This window comes from Calliphora vicina, chromosome 3 (assembly GCF_958450345.1).
Source record: "Calliphora vicina chromosome 3, idCalVici1.1, whole genome shotgun sequence".
In the NCBI taxonomy this organism is placed as follows: Eukaryota; Metazoa; Arthropoda; class Insecta; order Diptera; family Calliphoridae; genus Calliphora; species Calliphora vicina.
This window is the reverse complement of record NC_088782.1, coordinates 68,268,451-68,284,132: the sequence shown is the minus strand read 5'-3', so window position 1 is coordinate 68,284,132 and position 15,682 is coordinate 68,268,451. Positions and strand designations below refer to the sequence as shown.

Here is a 15,682-nt window from a genome sequence, read left to right as displayed (position 1 = left end):
TGGATGGATGATCCTTTGTTATGGATTGTTTCAAAAATACGGTCTGGCATTGATTCCACTACTTTTTAAGCAGATTGGAATCAATTTCCTCCCAGACTTGTTTAATTTTTAGTTGCAGCTCTGTCACAGTCATTATGCTTTCATTCTGGCCATTATTTGCATAAACTTTAAGGGCCATTTATCCCCACTAGTTGTCCATTGGGTTTAAGTCCGGACTACAAGCCGGCCAGTCCAACAGAGGAATGATATGTTCATTAAACCAAGATTTCGATTGCTTAGAAACATGGATTGCAGCATTATCTTGTTGGAATATACAATCTTCATCCATTTTTTCATCCATAAATGAGAGAAGAGCATCTTCCAACAGTTCGTTATAAATCGCACTATACATTTTTGTCGGAACAAAACATATTTTCGACTTGCCAACTGCAGAAAACGCTGCCCAAACCATAACACTGCCACCACCGAAATTACGTTTCGACATCCGAACATCGTTTGATCTCAAATCGTGCCAATAGCATAAGTATGAGTCAGGACCATCTAAATTAAATTACTTTTTTCCACTCATCATCTGTCCATTTCATATATTTTCTTGCGAATTTTAGACGATTTTCTTTATGGTGCTTTTTTAGCATTGGTTTACATTTCGGCTTTTTCCATTTTATGTTTTCATCGTTTCGTAAAACGTGTGCAACGTGTTTGGAAGTCACTGGAAGATTCAATTTATTCTTTATTTGTGTGGAATTCAATTTGTTGCGGGTTGCTTCTTGTTTTATTAGATTAAGTTGTTTTCTTGTTAGTTTTGTATTTCCCTTTGTAGGTTTGCGAACTCCATAATTTATACCTTTCTTCAAGAAATTTCGCACCACACTTTCCGAACGATCGATTTTACGTTAAATTTCTTTATTGGAACATCATTGGTCGTGAAAAAATTTAATTCGAATATTTTCTTAATCGGACAAAAAAGTTTCCTTGGGCATCTTTAAAAGTGATGAAATTTATTGATTCAAATAGAAAAAGTTGCAGTAAATTGAGATGTTATTATTAGAAACGTACCTTTGATTGAACAAAAAACAAAAATTGATATTTTATTTTTGGTAACTTTTCTAAAAAACAATTTCACGTCTGCGTTTATACGAATCTTCCACTTAAAATAGCACCAAGAACATTTGATCGCATAATTAAGGCAAACAACAAGAATAAGAAAAAAAAACTTGTTTGCTTTCAAAAAGTCTCTCATTAAAAAAGTTAAATTTTGCTTTTGGATGAGAACAACAAAGATATAACAAAAATACAGAAAAAAATTAAGTGCGTTTATAGGAATATGCACCAGTGTATGTTTTTGTTTCACTCGATTTAAAGAAAAATCCTTTGACATCTTTCTGTTGATATGAATGTTATTCCTTGTTTTTGACGTTTTGTAACTTATACATACATTTTTAAATGTTTTATTTTTCTGTCTCTTTCAATAGCAAAGCCGTTTTGAGTTTGTTTCGCAAAGTTTCCACAACGCAAAGGGATGGCACAACACAGATTACGGGTAAGATATAATTACAAACTTAATGTGTTCTAACCAGTTAAAAATAGTTTTTCTATATCAGTTACCCATAGTTGTTTAAATAAAGGATTGTTTTTTAAGCCAAATAAAACTTGAAATTGTAAAAAATAATACGAAAAAGAAAATTTTAATCTACATTTTTACAAGTAACAGTAATTACTTATATGATTGTGGTAACCATAATACGGTAAACTAAAGATACACATGAGTATACACCAGTGATTTTTTTGATTTTTTTAAGATCATAAAAATCATTATATTCCTACTAAAATCGGAAATTTTGAAATTTTTTTTCCAAAATCCAAAACTTGGTGTAAATTTCATCGCGATCGGAAACATCGATTTCAACAGTGACATGAATTCATATATTTTTTAAATTTAAAATGTAATTTTTGGGATATAGGCCTCTAAATTTTTTAACTCAGGATTTGAACTTTGAATTTTTGAATGAAATGTAATTCATAAAATTTTAAAGAACATTGTCTTTATCTTTAAAGTAAAACCAAATTTAATGTTGTACATTGGTTTCAAATTATAATGTTTACCGATGCACAGTGGTATGAGAATAAAAAAAGAGGGAAATAAATATGTAACTTCTAAGCCCTTACTCCGATTTGAATGAAATTTCACATGCGCAAAGAGGAAGTGTAGTCGAGTTTAAGTTTTGAATTTGGACCTCATGACCAGGGACGGGACCAAGTAGGACACCTCGAGTATGTTCAATTTTTAAAATGATCATATTTCTTAGTCTGTGTTCCGATTTTAAAAAATTACACATATAGAATCTCCTCGTTGAGCACTACATAAAACCTCTTCGTAGCTATCAATTATCTCTTATAGCTTAGGAGTTATTCGCATTTAAAAATTTAATTTTCAACATTTTGACCCACCCTAATCCAGTTTTTTGGTGACCGCAGTGTCAAATATTCCCCGATTTTATCAAATAAAGAAAGAAATGTTTAAAAATCATGACTGAGTCCAAAGTTACATGCATTTGAATTTAAAAAAAATTAAAAAAGACGATTTTTCGCAATTCTCAAATCGAAATTTCTCAAATCGAATACTCGATATCAAAATATAGTAACCTATTTTAAATGGCCCAATAAGTTCTTAATCATTTTCTAAAGGGTTACGATAACCCCGCCCCTGGTATGGATATTATAGCCAAAAAACGAAAAAATACCATTTTTGGAATTTTTCAATACTTTTTTGGGAATTTGTTGTTAAGTTTTCCCTAATTAATTTGCCTCGTAAAAAAGGTAGACATGTTATATATCAATGGATAGAGGATTTTGTCTGCTTTTCAAAAATGTATATAACTTTTGACAATTAAAAAATTAATGGAGTACTTTTTTGAAAAATATGACAAAAAATGCTTCTTACTGAGTTTTTGCATAGATACAAATTTTTCAAATTGAAATAAAATTTTTATTTGTGAATATTTTTTAATGAAATTTTACACTTATATAGATTTTTTTATTTAAAATGGAAAAATAAAAACAAATTTTGAAATTTATAATCAGGAATCCCGCAATTTCCAAAAAAAGTATTGAAAAATTCCAAAAATGGTATTTTTTCGTTTTTTGGCTATAATATCCATAATAGGGGTGGTGTTATCGGAACCCTTTACAAACTAATTAAGATCTTATTGGGCCATCTAAAATAGGTTACTATATTTTGATATCGAGTATGCGATTTGAGAATTTTTGCCCTAAAGTTGAATTTTACATAAAAAATAGGCATTTTTTGAATGGACCTGGTCCCCTAGGTATCAAAAAGTATAAATTTTTTTCATTTAAAATATTTGGCGTAAAGTTAGCTTTTCAAAAAGTAGAAATTCATTATACATCCTCTTAGAAAATTTTTAGATAACTTAAAAAGAATAAAAGTACTTTTTTCCCAAAAAAAATTGCGAAAAATCGCCTTTTTTAATTTTTTTATATTCAAATGCATGTAACTTTGGACTCAGTTTTAAACACTTCTTTCTTTATTTGATATATACATCTATTGTTAATCCTATAAAAGAAAAATGGATAAAATCGGGGAATATTTGGCACTGCAGTCACCAAAAAACTGGAGTAGGGTGGGTCAAAATGTTGAAAATTAAATTTTTAAATGCGAATATCTCCTAAGCTATAAGAGATAATTAATAGCTTAGGAGTGCTCAACGAGGATATTCTATATGTGTAATTTTTTAAAATCGGAACACAGACGAAGAAATAGGATAATTTTAAAAATTGAACATACTCGAGGTGTCCTACTTTGGGAACCCCTGGTCCCGCTCCTGGTGGGCTCATGAGGTCCAAATTCGACTACACTTCCTCTTTGCGCATGTAAAATTTCATTAAAATCGGAGTAAGGGTTTAGAAGTTACAGATTTATTTCCCTCTTTTTTTATTCTCATACCACTGTGCGATGTCAAAAATTTATATATTTTATATGATGTGCCTGCCCTCTAAGTGTTATCTGATCATGTAAATTAGCCTAATTTTTAAAATATATTTAGGCACTAATTGTACAAAATTTTGCATTTGGATTAATATAAATAAAATTGAACAATTTTAAGCGATTCTTGCTAATATGTTGTTTTTGTTTGAACGAGCCTAAAATTCTAGGTTTAATTATCCCCTAATATATCATCTACTTATGACGGCAAAAAATAGTATTATGTTACACATACAAAATTACAATATCAACCAACCAGCAATGAAAACAATTCAAATGATAATCAGATTGATTGATGACATTTAAATATTTCCAACACATGGTTGTGCATCATCATCACAACTGCCGCAAATACATATATTATGTTATTTGTAGGTGCCCTACGGAAGGAATCATTTATATTTTTAGTCATATACATATGTATGTAGATACATATGTAGATATGTAGTACATATTTGTATATCCTTACATTGGAATATAAATCGCAATTTATTAACTTCTCTTCTGACATGCTTTCATTTGTTTATTTTATTTTTCATATGTTTGTTAAATAAATGAACGAATGAATGTTATTTTTATTATTTTTTTTTCATTTTAAACAAATAATAAAATATTTCAAATGCCCTTTAACTAAAAAAAAGGAACATTAAACATAACTCTCAATTTTTGGTGTTACATATTTATTTAAATATCAGGAATATTTGCTGGTTGCTGGTTGTTAACTTAACAAACAAACAAACAAGAAATAATAAATGAAATTGCATCGTAAAATATTTCAATTTATTTCTTTCTTTCAGAGTTTATTATTAATATATGAACGAATAACCGGAAATTCATATATAAAAAGGATTTTTTTATAATTTTTTACAAAGAATCGATCATTATAAAGCTCTTAGATATATTTCAAACAAAATGAGAAGGATAACAAAATAATGTACAGAAAAAATGTTGCACAATTTGTAATTAAATACAAACAGAAAGATAAAAGAATCACACAAAAAACGTGTATACATGATTTATTCTTAGTAATTGGGATACTGTAGCCGAGAACCAAGCAACATTAATTAACATACTAGGGAAAAGCATTCAGTTTTCAAAACTAGGAGACTTTTCGGTAACAAGAGGATGGTTTTCTGTAGAAAACATGTCTAGACTAGAGCATGATTTTCCATAGAAAAACTTTTCTAGTCTAGGCACGTTTTCTATAGAAAACTTGTCTAGACTAGAGCCTGATTTTTCATAGAAAAACATGTCTAGACTAGAGCATGATTTTCCATAGAAAAACTTTTCTAGACCAGAGCAAATTTTTCTATAGAAAAACTTGATCTAGTCTACACCAAGATTTTCTCTAAAAAACTTGTCTAGACTAGAGCAAGATTTTCTCAGGAAAACATGTCTAGACTGGAGCAAGATTTTCTATAGAAAACGTGTCTAGACTAGAGCAAGTTTTTCTATAGAAAACTTGTCTAGACTAGAGCAAGTTTTTCTATAGAAAACTTGTCTAGACTAGAGCAAGTTTTTCTATAGAAAACTTGTCTAGACTAGAGCAAGTTTTTCTATAGAAAACTTGTCTAGACTAGAGCAAGTTTTTCTATAGAAAACTTGTCTAGACTAGAGCAAGTTTTTCTATAGAAAACTTGTCTAGACTAGAGCAAGTTTTTCTATAGAAAACTTGTCTAGACTAGAGCAAGTTTTTCTATAGAAAACTTGTCTAGACTAGAGCAAGTTTTTCTATAGAAAACTTGTCTAGACTAGAGCAAGTTTTTCTATAGAAAACTTGTCTAGACTAGAGCAAGTTTTTCTATAGAAAACTTGTCTAGACTAGAGCAAGTTTTTCTATAGAAAACTTGTCTAGACTAGAGCAAGTTTTTCTATAGAAAACTTGTCTAGACTAGAGCAAGTTTTTCTATAGAAAACTTGTCTAGACTAGAGCAAGTTTTTCTATAGAAAACTTGTCTAGACTAGAGCAAGTTTTTCTATAGAAAACTTGTCTAGACTAGAGCAAGTTTTTCTATAGAAAACTTGTCTAGACTAGAGCAAGTTTTTCTATAGAAAACTTGTCTAGACTAGAGCAAGTTTTTCTATAGAAAACTTGTCTAGACTAGAGCAAGTTTTTCTATAGAAAACTTGTCTAGACTAGAGCAAGTTTTTCTATAGAAAACTTGTCTAGACTAGAGCAAGTTTTTCTATAGAAAACTTGTCTAGACTAGAGCAAGTTTTTCTATAGAAAACTTGTCTAGACTAGAGCAAGTTTTTTTATAGAAAACTTGTCTAGACTAGAGCAAGTTTTTCTATAGAAAACTTGTCTAGACTAGAGCAAGTTTTTTTATAGAAAACTTGTCTAGACTAGAGCAAGTTTTTCTATAGAAAACTTGTCTAGACTAGAGCAAGTTTTTCTATAGAAAACTTGTCTAGACTAGAGCAAGTTTTTCTATAGAAAACTTGTCTAGACTAGAGCAAGTTTTTCTATAGAAAACTTGTCTAGACTAGAGCAAGTTTTTCTATAGAAAACTTGTCTAGACTAGAGCAAGTTTTTCTATAGAAAACTTGTCTAGACTAGAGCAAGTTTTTCTATAGAAAACTTGTCTAGACTAGAGCAAGTTTTTCTATAGAAAACTTGTCTAGACTAGAGCAAGTTTTTCTATAGAAAACTTGTCTAGACTAGAGCAAGTTTTTCTATAGAAAACTTGTCTAGACTAGAGCAAGTTTTTCTATAGAAAACTTGTCTAGACTAGAGCATGATTTTCCATAGAAAACTTGTCTAGACTAGAGCATGATTTTCCATAGAAAAAATTGTTTAGACTAGAGCATGATTTGCAATAGAATACTTGGCTAGACTACAGCTAGTTTTTCCATAGAAAACTTGTCTAAACTAAAGCAAGATTTCCTATAGAAAACTTGTCTAGACTAGAGAATGATTTTCCATAGAAAATTAGCTCTATACTAGAGCATGATTTTCCATAGAAAACTTGTCCAGATTGGAGCAAGTTTTTCTATAGAAAACTTGTCTAGACTAGAGCATGATTTTCGATATAAAATTTTTCTAGACTAGAGCATGATTTTCGATATAAAACTAGCTCTAGAAAAACTTATTAAAAACATATTAAAATTGTAAATATTTATTAACCTGTCGCCCTATATATATACCAGTATTTTGTTTAAAAAAAACACAAAAAGTATATAAAATGTATTAGTAATAAACAATTAATTAAGATAATTAATTAAAAATTGAAATAAAATATCTGTAAAAACAAAGATACAACAACAGCAACTACTTAATTAAAGAAGCTTTTATAGAAAATTTTAATACAGAAAGAAACACAGTATTGAATAGAGGAAGAGGAAATAATATAAAAAGAGTTCCTTGTGTTTTTGACGTCCTTTTAGAATAGCAGAATTATGATTAATTTTATTCCATAATATGTTTTGTATTAAAAAAAATCGCTTCAGTGGGAAAAAAGTAATAAATCAACAAACTGGAAAGATGTAAAGAAAAAAAACATTTGCAAAGTTAATCAAGTGACTAACACAATGAATGTATTATTTACATTCTAAAAGAAAACTTCATATAATTGGATAAGCATGAGATTTTTCAATACTGTTTTCAGTAACGTTTATACTTTCATTTGAAAGTGTGTATTTTTTTTTCATTTAGTTGCTTTATTTTTTGCTTATAAAATACTACAATGTAATAATTCAATTGAAAACAATGAATTCAAGGTCAGCAGTTTGTACCACAATTTACTTATGTTTTTTACAAATAACTTTAGGCGTGAAAAGAAAATATAATAATTATTTTACAGCATTATGATTATAATAAAATAAACGGAATCGGACGTAACACAAAACAATTACAATTGTTTAAAAATTTAATATGTCTGAGATGTCTTACTTTGAGAACCTACCACTTCTGAAGGGTCCATCGGCAAAACTTAAACTCGAATACTTTATATTGCCAGTTTGAAATTACGTCAATCGAAAAAAGCAATAAAAAAATAACGAGAAGCACTTAAATAAAACTGTAATATTTGTATCCCCTCTTCAAACTGGTTGTAAAGCAAAGAAAATAAAAAAATCTATACAAACATAAAGTTTAAATTTAAATTATTTCACCCTTATATGAATGTGAAAATCATCAGCATTCCAATAATGTGGCACCATCTCCACACAAAGTCAACAAACCCACCAACGTATACATTAGGCTGGCCCTTATTTTGCAATTTTGGCATTTTCGATGCTTCCACAATAAAGTTTAGAGGTTGCACATTTGTTTCAAGTTTCGAGATTTGGGCCAAAGTAGCAATGTTTTATCTCAGATCCAAAATTTAACATTTTAAATTTTTTTTAACGAAATTTCAAAAAGTTAAAATTTTTACTCGAACCTAATAAATACTAAATGTGTGTTAAAAATGCAAATTGTAATGGCTGTACATTAGGGTGGCCCTTAACAAAGAAAAGTCTAATTTTTCCCAGTCTCTTAAATGTTGAGTGTCATTTTAATTAAGGGTTAATTTGAATTTTTGTGCTATTGGTATTAATTCTAGACTTCATGTTATATTTTTCTTAAGTTTCATCAAAATCGGCCCAAAAATATACAATATTTCGCTATCTTTAAATTCCACATATTGAAAATTTTGACCTTCACGATTTAAGGTTTAACGTTTTCCAATTTTAGTAAAGCTTTCAGAATATATTTAGAATTATCTGGGCTATAATATTCCAAATAGCTTGTACTTAAAATTCATAAAAGTAAGAAAATTGGTATCATTCGCCAAAATATGGCCAAATAATTAGTTTTTCTCGAAAATTGCTAAATTTAAATCGCAGGTACGGAAAAACTATAGGAGGTATTTTCATAATTTTTTTCATATATTTATTCCCTATTATATTTTCAATAAATCCCAAATGAGATGATTAAAAAATTCTAAAATTTGTTTAACAAAATTTTTAAAAATTTGAAAATGGAGTTTTGATACTGTTGTTAAACAAAATATGTTAACGGTATCTCCTACTCTTACACAAGTAAATATGGATATATTTTAGGTAAAAATGTGCTTTTATTTTAATATTTCTCAAAATATGTTCCTACATTTCTGGTTCTATTGGCCTGAGACACATTAATGGCCGGGGACATTTTTAATAATTTTAAAATTTTTAAACCAATTGCTGTTTTTTATATCTCATTAGAAAGACAATTACAATTACGCAAAATTAATTTTTTAATGGATAAATGTTTACAAAAACTGAAAAAAATTTCAATTTTCTCACCTTGTAAATGCATCTGAAACGTTTTACCTAAAATTTTTTCAGCATGATTTTTTTACCAAAATTCACCACTACTGGGTAAAAAAAATTTTTCGTTGGCAACAAAATCGAAAAAATGTTAGAGGCTTTTTAAATCACTAAACTATTTTGATGTATTGTGGTTCCAGTAGTACAAATATGGTCCAAATTTTAAATTCTATGGAGAGATTTTTTTTAAAAAAAATGTTTAAGTAAAATTGTAATTTTTTTTAGACGTTTCTCCACATTACTCAAAAACGGTTTGTCCGAAATTATTAAAGTAAAAGATTTATATTTTAATTAATTTTGTTAGATATTTCTCCACATAATTGATGATAACTCAAAAAGAGTTAGTCCAATGTTATTAAAATAAACTTAGAAAAGTAGAGATTTACATAACTTTTAATTCGTTTTTATATTGTGTTTTAATCGGCTCAGTAGTTTCGGTGTTATAATAACAAATTTGAGCAAAAAAAAATATTTTTTACGTGAAAATAGCAAATTCCTTTTTTTTAAAAAAAAACATGAAAAAAGGAAACGGCGGAAATTTTTCAAGTTTTTTGCTGTATCGCAAAGCCACATATAAAAGCAACAAAACGATATATCGATCATAAAAATCGATGGATTCTTTTCGAATTTATTCACAATTAAGTGAATTCGCTCATTTTCACAAAATTTTAGTTTTTTGTTTAATATATATAAAATTGAGTAGTTAATGTTCTTCTTTCGAATGATTGAATTTTGAAAACATTTTCCCCATGCTATGTATAAAGTTTCAATCGGCTCAGTAGTGTCGGAGTTATAATAACAAATTGAAGCAAAAAATATATTTTTTACTAGAAAATTAGCAAATTTTTTAAAAAAAAAAATCATGAAAAATGTAAAACGGCAGAATTTGTTTAAAACCACATGTAAGAAGAGCAAAATGAGATATCGATGATAAAAATCGATGGATTATTTTCGAATTTATTCACAATTAAGTGAATTCACTTACTGACGTACTTTGAGTGTAAATTTTACATGTGTTTTGTTATTGTAACAAAAATGATCGACATCTCGTTTTGTTCCTATTACATGTGGCTTTGCGATAAAGTAATAAATCTGAAAAATTTCTGCCGTTTTCGATTTTTCATGATTTTTAAAAAAAAAAAATTTTTTTTTTTTTTCTTCAATTTGTTATTACAACTCCGAAACTACTGAGCCGATTAGAACGAAATGTATAAACGGAGTAAAGGTTATGTAAATCTCAACTTTTCTAAGTTTATTTTACTAACATCAGACTAACCCTTTTTGAGTTATCATTAATTATGTGGAAAAATTTATAATTTTACTTAAAATTTGTTTAAAAAAAAATCTATCCATAGAATTGAAAAATTTTACCATTAATGGCTAGTCAAGCGTTTCTTAGCTGTTGACCAGTGCACTAAAAATTATTAAAAATATAAAAAAAATATCAAAGATTAATAGAAGTAAAAAATAAAGTTTTAAAGCAATTTGTCAATACTCAGTCCTCATGGGCTTCTTGCAAGAGTTCGCATGTTGCAATTCTGTTTTGTATGAGTCCATAGGTTACGGAAATACTTATAGTTTTTTATGTATTAGTGAAATAACGATATTCTTGTATTTACAAATTAAAATATCATAAATATTTTCTTTTGAAACTAATTTGAAAACTGTTTCTTTTATTTGAAATATATGAGTTCTACATTTTAAACCGAAATAAAAATTGGTTGAAAAATGGCTGAGTTATTGAAGTTTGAAGTCAGGATGCTCCCCATCTAAAGCAAAATACTGTCAGATATGTTTGTTTTAAACATATTGAACAGAATTGTAAAATCCGGAAACATGTTACCACATAAATTAACGTAACTTATTTATTTTTCATTCGATATTTATTTACTTAAGTGTTTTAAAAAGCTAGCGTGCTCTTTCAAAAAAGAGACAATATGACATGATAGGCTACCTTGTGAATCGACTAACCATAGAATAAACACATAGAACGGAAGGAGAGAGTAATATATACGGAAAAATTACTCTCTTTTCACACATACGGGTAATACAATAACAAAATACATGCAATACATTCTCATGAATTAGGTTTTTGACAATAGACATATGTTTTTGGCTCTCAGTTACCTATCTAGTTGTTGTCTATGCGACTAACTAAGTTTACCTAAAATAAGGGCCACCCTAGTATCCCATCCATCTATAACTTATTACTTTCAATTCTAAACATTTTCATTTCAAATACAAATTGAGCAAAAACACACAAATATCCTAATTGTTTTTTTTTTCCACTCACGTCATCATGAGGGCGCAGTTTATTTGTTTGTATTGTTTTCAAAAGTAAAAATTTTTAAATTTTCAATATATATTTGCCTGATTGCCCGTAACCGCCTTAAAATATTTATTTCTAGTATTGACTTTTCCAATGATCGATATGTTTTGGTTATGAATATTGCAACGAAATTGGATATTGTAACAATATGAGTGAAAGAAAACATTTTCAAACAAATTATGAGCCTAAAGAAGGCATATACAATCAATCAAATTATATTAGAAGAACTTAAAAAAAAACAATTTGAAACTGAAATACTTAAACATGAGTAGACAGATACGTTTGTCAAGTATAATTTAGCAAAGTGTTTGTGCGATGATGACAACAATATTGTTTGTCTCAGTTGGATAACAAATTTGTTCGGTACATACGTATGTTTTGGGGGGTTGTATCCTCTAAAAACTCCTGCCAATTTGTAAGTCACATATTTAGTAATTTGTTAAACATAAGTCGTATGTTACCTTCATATGTATCTCATCAAATGGAAAAATTGTTTCAAGTTTGTCTGTTTCTTTAGCAGCTTATTTCACAATTACCTATTCAATCATTTAAATTGTTCTGCTATCATCTTTAGGGAATGAATATTTGCTTTGATTTGCTTGAATTAATATAAAACTAACTAGCAGAACATTTATAGCCAAAAAGTGTAAAACAAACCATTACATGTATTTTTTGCCACCAAAAATATGGGGGTATATTGATTTTGTCATTCCGTTTGGAACACGTAGACATACAAAACTATATATAGTATGGATCCTTATGAAATTCCGTCCGCAGAGAAGGACATAGAGGAATGAAATGTTCCTTAAATATTATTTGCTGATTAGAAATATTTGGTATTGCAAATGGCCAAAATCAGTCAAGCAGACCCAGTGTTATGAACTCAGACCAACCAAAAAAGTTTGAAGACCAAGAATTGGAGGCACTACTCCATGAAGATTGTTGTAAAATCCAACAATAGCTTGCAAAATCATTGAGAGCTACTCAAGCAGCAATTTCAAAACGTTTGCGGGCAGCAGTATTCATACAAAAGCAGGGAAATTGGATACCATAAGAATTGAAGCAAAGAGACCTTGAAAGACAATTTTGGTTGTCTGAAATTATGCTTGAACTTTGTAAAAGAAACTCATTTTTGGACCGAATCATTAGTTGCGATGAAAACTAGATCCATTACAATAATCCGAAGCGTAAGAGATCGTACGTGAAGCCCAGCCAACCAGCCGAATCGACACCAAAGCCAAATATTCATTGGTGTAAACAAAAGGGTCCTATCTATTATGAGCTGGTAAAATCTGACATGTACCGAAGGCAACTGACTCGTTTAAAGCGAGCATTGCACAGTGGGGCAGAATCAAATTTTTATCAAATTAAATTTTTTAAACGGTTGATCCGTTCGGGATTAATGCTCCGGGGGTGGCGCTATGGGGGCTCAAATTAGGGTACCTTCGACATGTAAAATTTGTAAGCATGTGCCATTATTTGTATCTATCCGATTTCTAAGATGCTTGCGTGTGCTATTTATCTCTTATAATATCCGAGTTGCAGGCACATTAGGTCCGCTTTTTTAAAAAAATATGGTGCAATTGTGAACCGAATAATATACAAAAGAGTTCAGAGCAATATCAATTATGGATCCAACAATTAACGATTTTCAATTTAAAAATTCAAAAAATAGATTTATGCTGTTTGTTGGGCGAAAGGGTGACATAGCTTTTTTTATATTAAAAAAAAACTTTCTTTAAGAACATATAATAATTTGATGTTTTTCTGTAAGGTGTCTTTTAGTGTCACCCCTACGCCCTTCGGAATTTTACCTATTTTTTATAAAAATTTCAACTTTGGGCCACATGTTCTAAAATCCCAAAGCTGGGATCAGAAAACGGAAAGCAGCTTTGGAAACCTTTATGTGTTCCCTATTTATAGCCCTATTTCCCCAGCCTTGATGGAAAAAAATACCATTTTTGGGATTATCGCTCCAATTTTTAGGAATTGCGGGATAACCTTTGACCTTGAGTTTGTGTTAGACTAATATTATGGATATTAGGATTCATAATTGACGTCAGCACAAACGCATTATACCCTCCTCACTATGGTGGTGTAGGGTAAAATGAAGGTACAAAAATACCTTCAAAGGCAATATACAAAAAATCTAATTTATCCTTAATCTGAGGCAAAACTTCCCAACCACTTCATTCTAAATACTTTTTAGCAGGTATTGCAACATATGGCCTAGTGTTGTAAATATGGAATATTACGGTTTTATGTCTGGCTGCAAATTCTGGGCATTTTTCGGCCAATGCACAGTGGGGCAGAATCAACATTTTTTGGAAATAAATCTGTCATTTCTAAATGGATGGTTCGATCGACTTACAATCACTTTCTGAGTCGATTTAACGATGTCCGTCTGTCTTTCTGGCTGGCTGATCATGTAAACCTTGTGCGCAATTTTAAAGATATTTCGATCAAATTTGGTACATACAGTTTATCGGCCCAAGGACAAAGCCTATTGAAAGTGGATGAAATCGGTCCATTATTTCACCTAGCCCCAATACAAATGACCTCCCGAAATAGGACCAAATAAGGCTCACTTCCGAAAATCTCTTAAAAAAGTTATTATCCTCATTTAATTAATTAAACAGAAATAAGTTTCATATAGACATAAAATGACACGACCAAATTTCATGGCGATCGGTCCATATTTGGTTATAGCTCCCATATAAGGAGCAGTGACGAAAATAAATTATTGAAATTTTAAAGAAAAATGTCCCGACCATACTATCTTACTTGTTTAAAATACAGACGGTGTAACAGTGGTCCAAATTTACCAGATATTCTTTACTATTTTTATACCCTTCACCATGAGTGGCAAGGTATATATAAGTTTGTCATTCCGTTTGTAATTTCTAAATTTTTCATTTGCGACCCCACAAAGCATATATATTCTGAATCGTTAGAGATAGCGGAGTCGATATAGCCATGTCCGTCTGTCCGTCTGTGTGTTGAAATCAACTTTATGAAGCCCCCAAATAACTTACATACACGAATGATACATCAATATCTCCGAAATTCTTCCGGCTCGGTTGCTATCGAGAAAATCGGTCCACAAATGCTGAGATATAAGGAAAAAAACAGGACAACCTCGATTTTTGACCCATATCTGGATTACTAAATCATTAATATAGACAATATGGATATCAAATGATAGATATTTCAAAGACCTGTGCAACGACGTATATAAGACCATAGTAAGTTGGACCTACAATGGGTCAAAATCGGAAAAAATATTTTTTAACCCGAAAAATATTTAAAAAAAAATGTTTTAAAATTAAAAAAAAAATTATTAAATTTAAAAAAAAAATTATTAAATTTAAAAAAAAAATTTTAAAATTTAAAAAACTATTTCGAAAAAACAACTGGAACAAAAATTAAATTTTTTAAAGTATATTTTGGTGAAAGGTATATAAAATTCGGCACAGCCTAATATAGCTCTCTTACTTGTTGTATATACCTTTATACACTTAAACATTTCTAAAAAGTTTGTTGAAAATTACAATGGTATTAAATACTTAACGATGTCTTACTCATAATCAATATTAAAATTTATTAAAGATTTATAAAACAGATTTTGTAAGGAAATTTTGTTATAAAGCTTTTTTATAAATTTAACAAGTAAGAGGGTTATATACGGCTGTACCGAATCTTGTATACCCATCATAAATATGTGAAAATAAAATAATTTTCTGATATAGGGGTTATATTAGGGTCAATTATGGACCGGTCCTCACAAGGGGAGATAGAAAGATTTAGTTTCATATAAAACTTGATTATGTCCATGGGTGTGTTCGTAAATTCAGTATGATTGCATCACTGCAGCAAATTAAAAGTTTATCGTTCGAAAAAGCATATTTGCGATTATTGCTTTACGTCAAACGTTTTTTAATGCAAATTTTTGGCAGTGATGCCGCAAATTTGTGCAACCAATGCATCATTAAGTTATATGTTGCAAAAGTTTGCAGGTCGTGGCATCAGTGATGCACAAATTTACTGCATTTACGAAC

The 15,682-nt window shown here is 29.5% G+C and overlaps 2 protein-coding genes across 7 annotated transcripts in view; one reads left to right on the top strand and one right to left on the bottom strand.

The window, feature by feature from the left end:
• Window positions 1-15,682, bottom strand: part of fry (Protein furry) — a 293,867-nt gene that overhangs the window by 112,664 nt on the left and 165,521 nt on the right. The gene's annotated exons all lie outside the window — the stretch shown is intronic.
• LOC135953769 (alpha-2C adrenergic receptor-like) overlaps window positions 1-15,682 on the top strand; it is a 78,801-nt gene that overhangs the window by 60,480 nt on the left and 2,639 nt on the right. Inside the window, exon 6 of the mRNA XM_065503759.1 lies at window positions 1,473-1,540. Within this exon, the coding sequence (XP_065359831.1) occupies window positions 1,473-1,540 (68 nt within the window). The remainder of the gene's footprint in view (window positions 1-1,472; window positions 1,541-15,682) is intronic.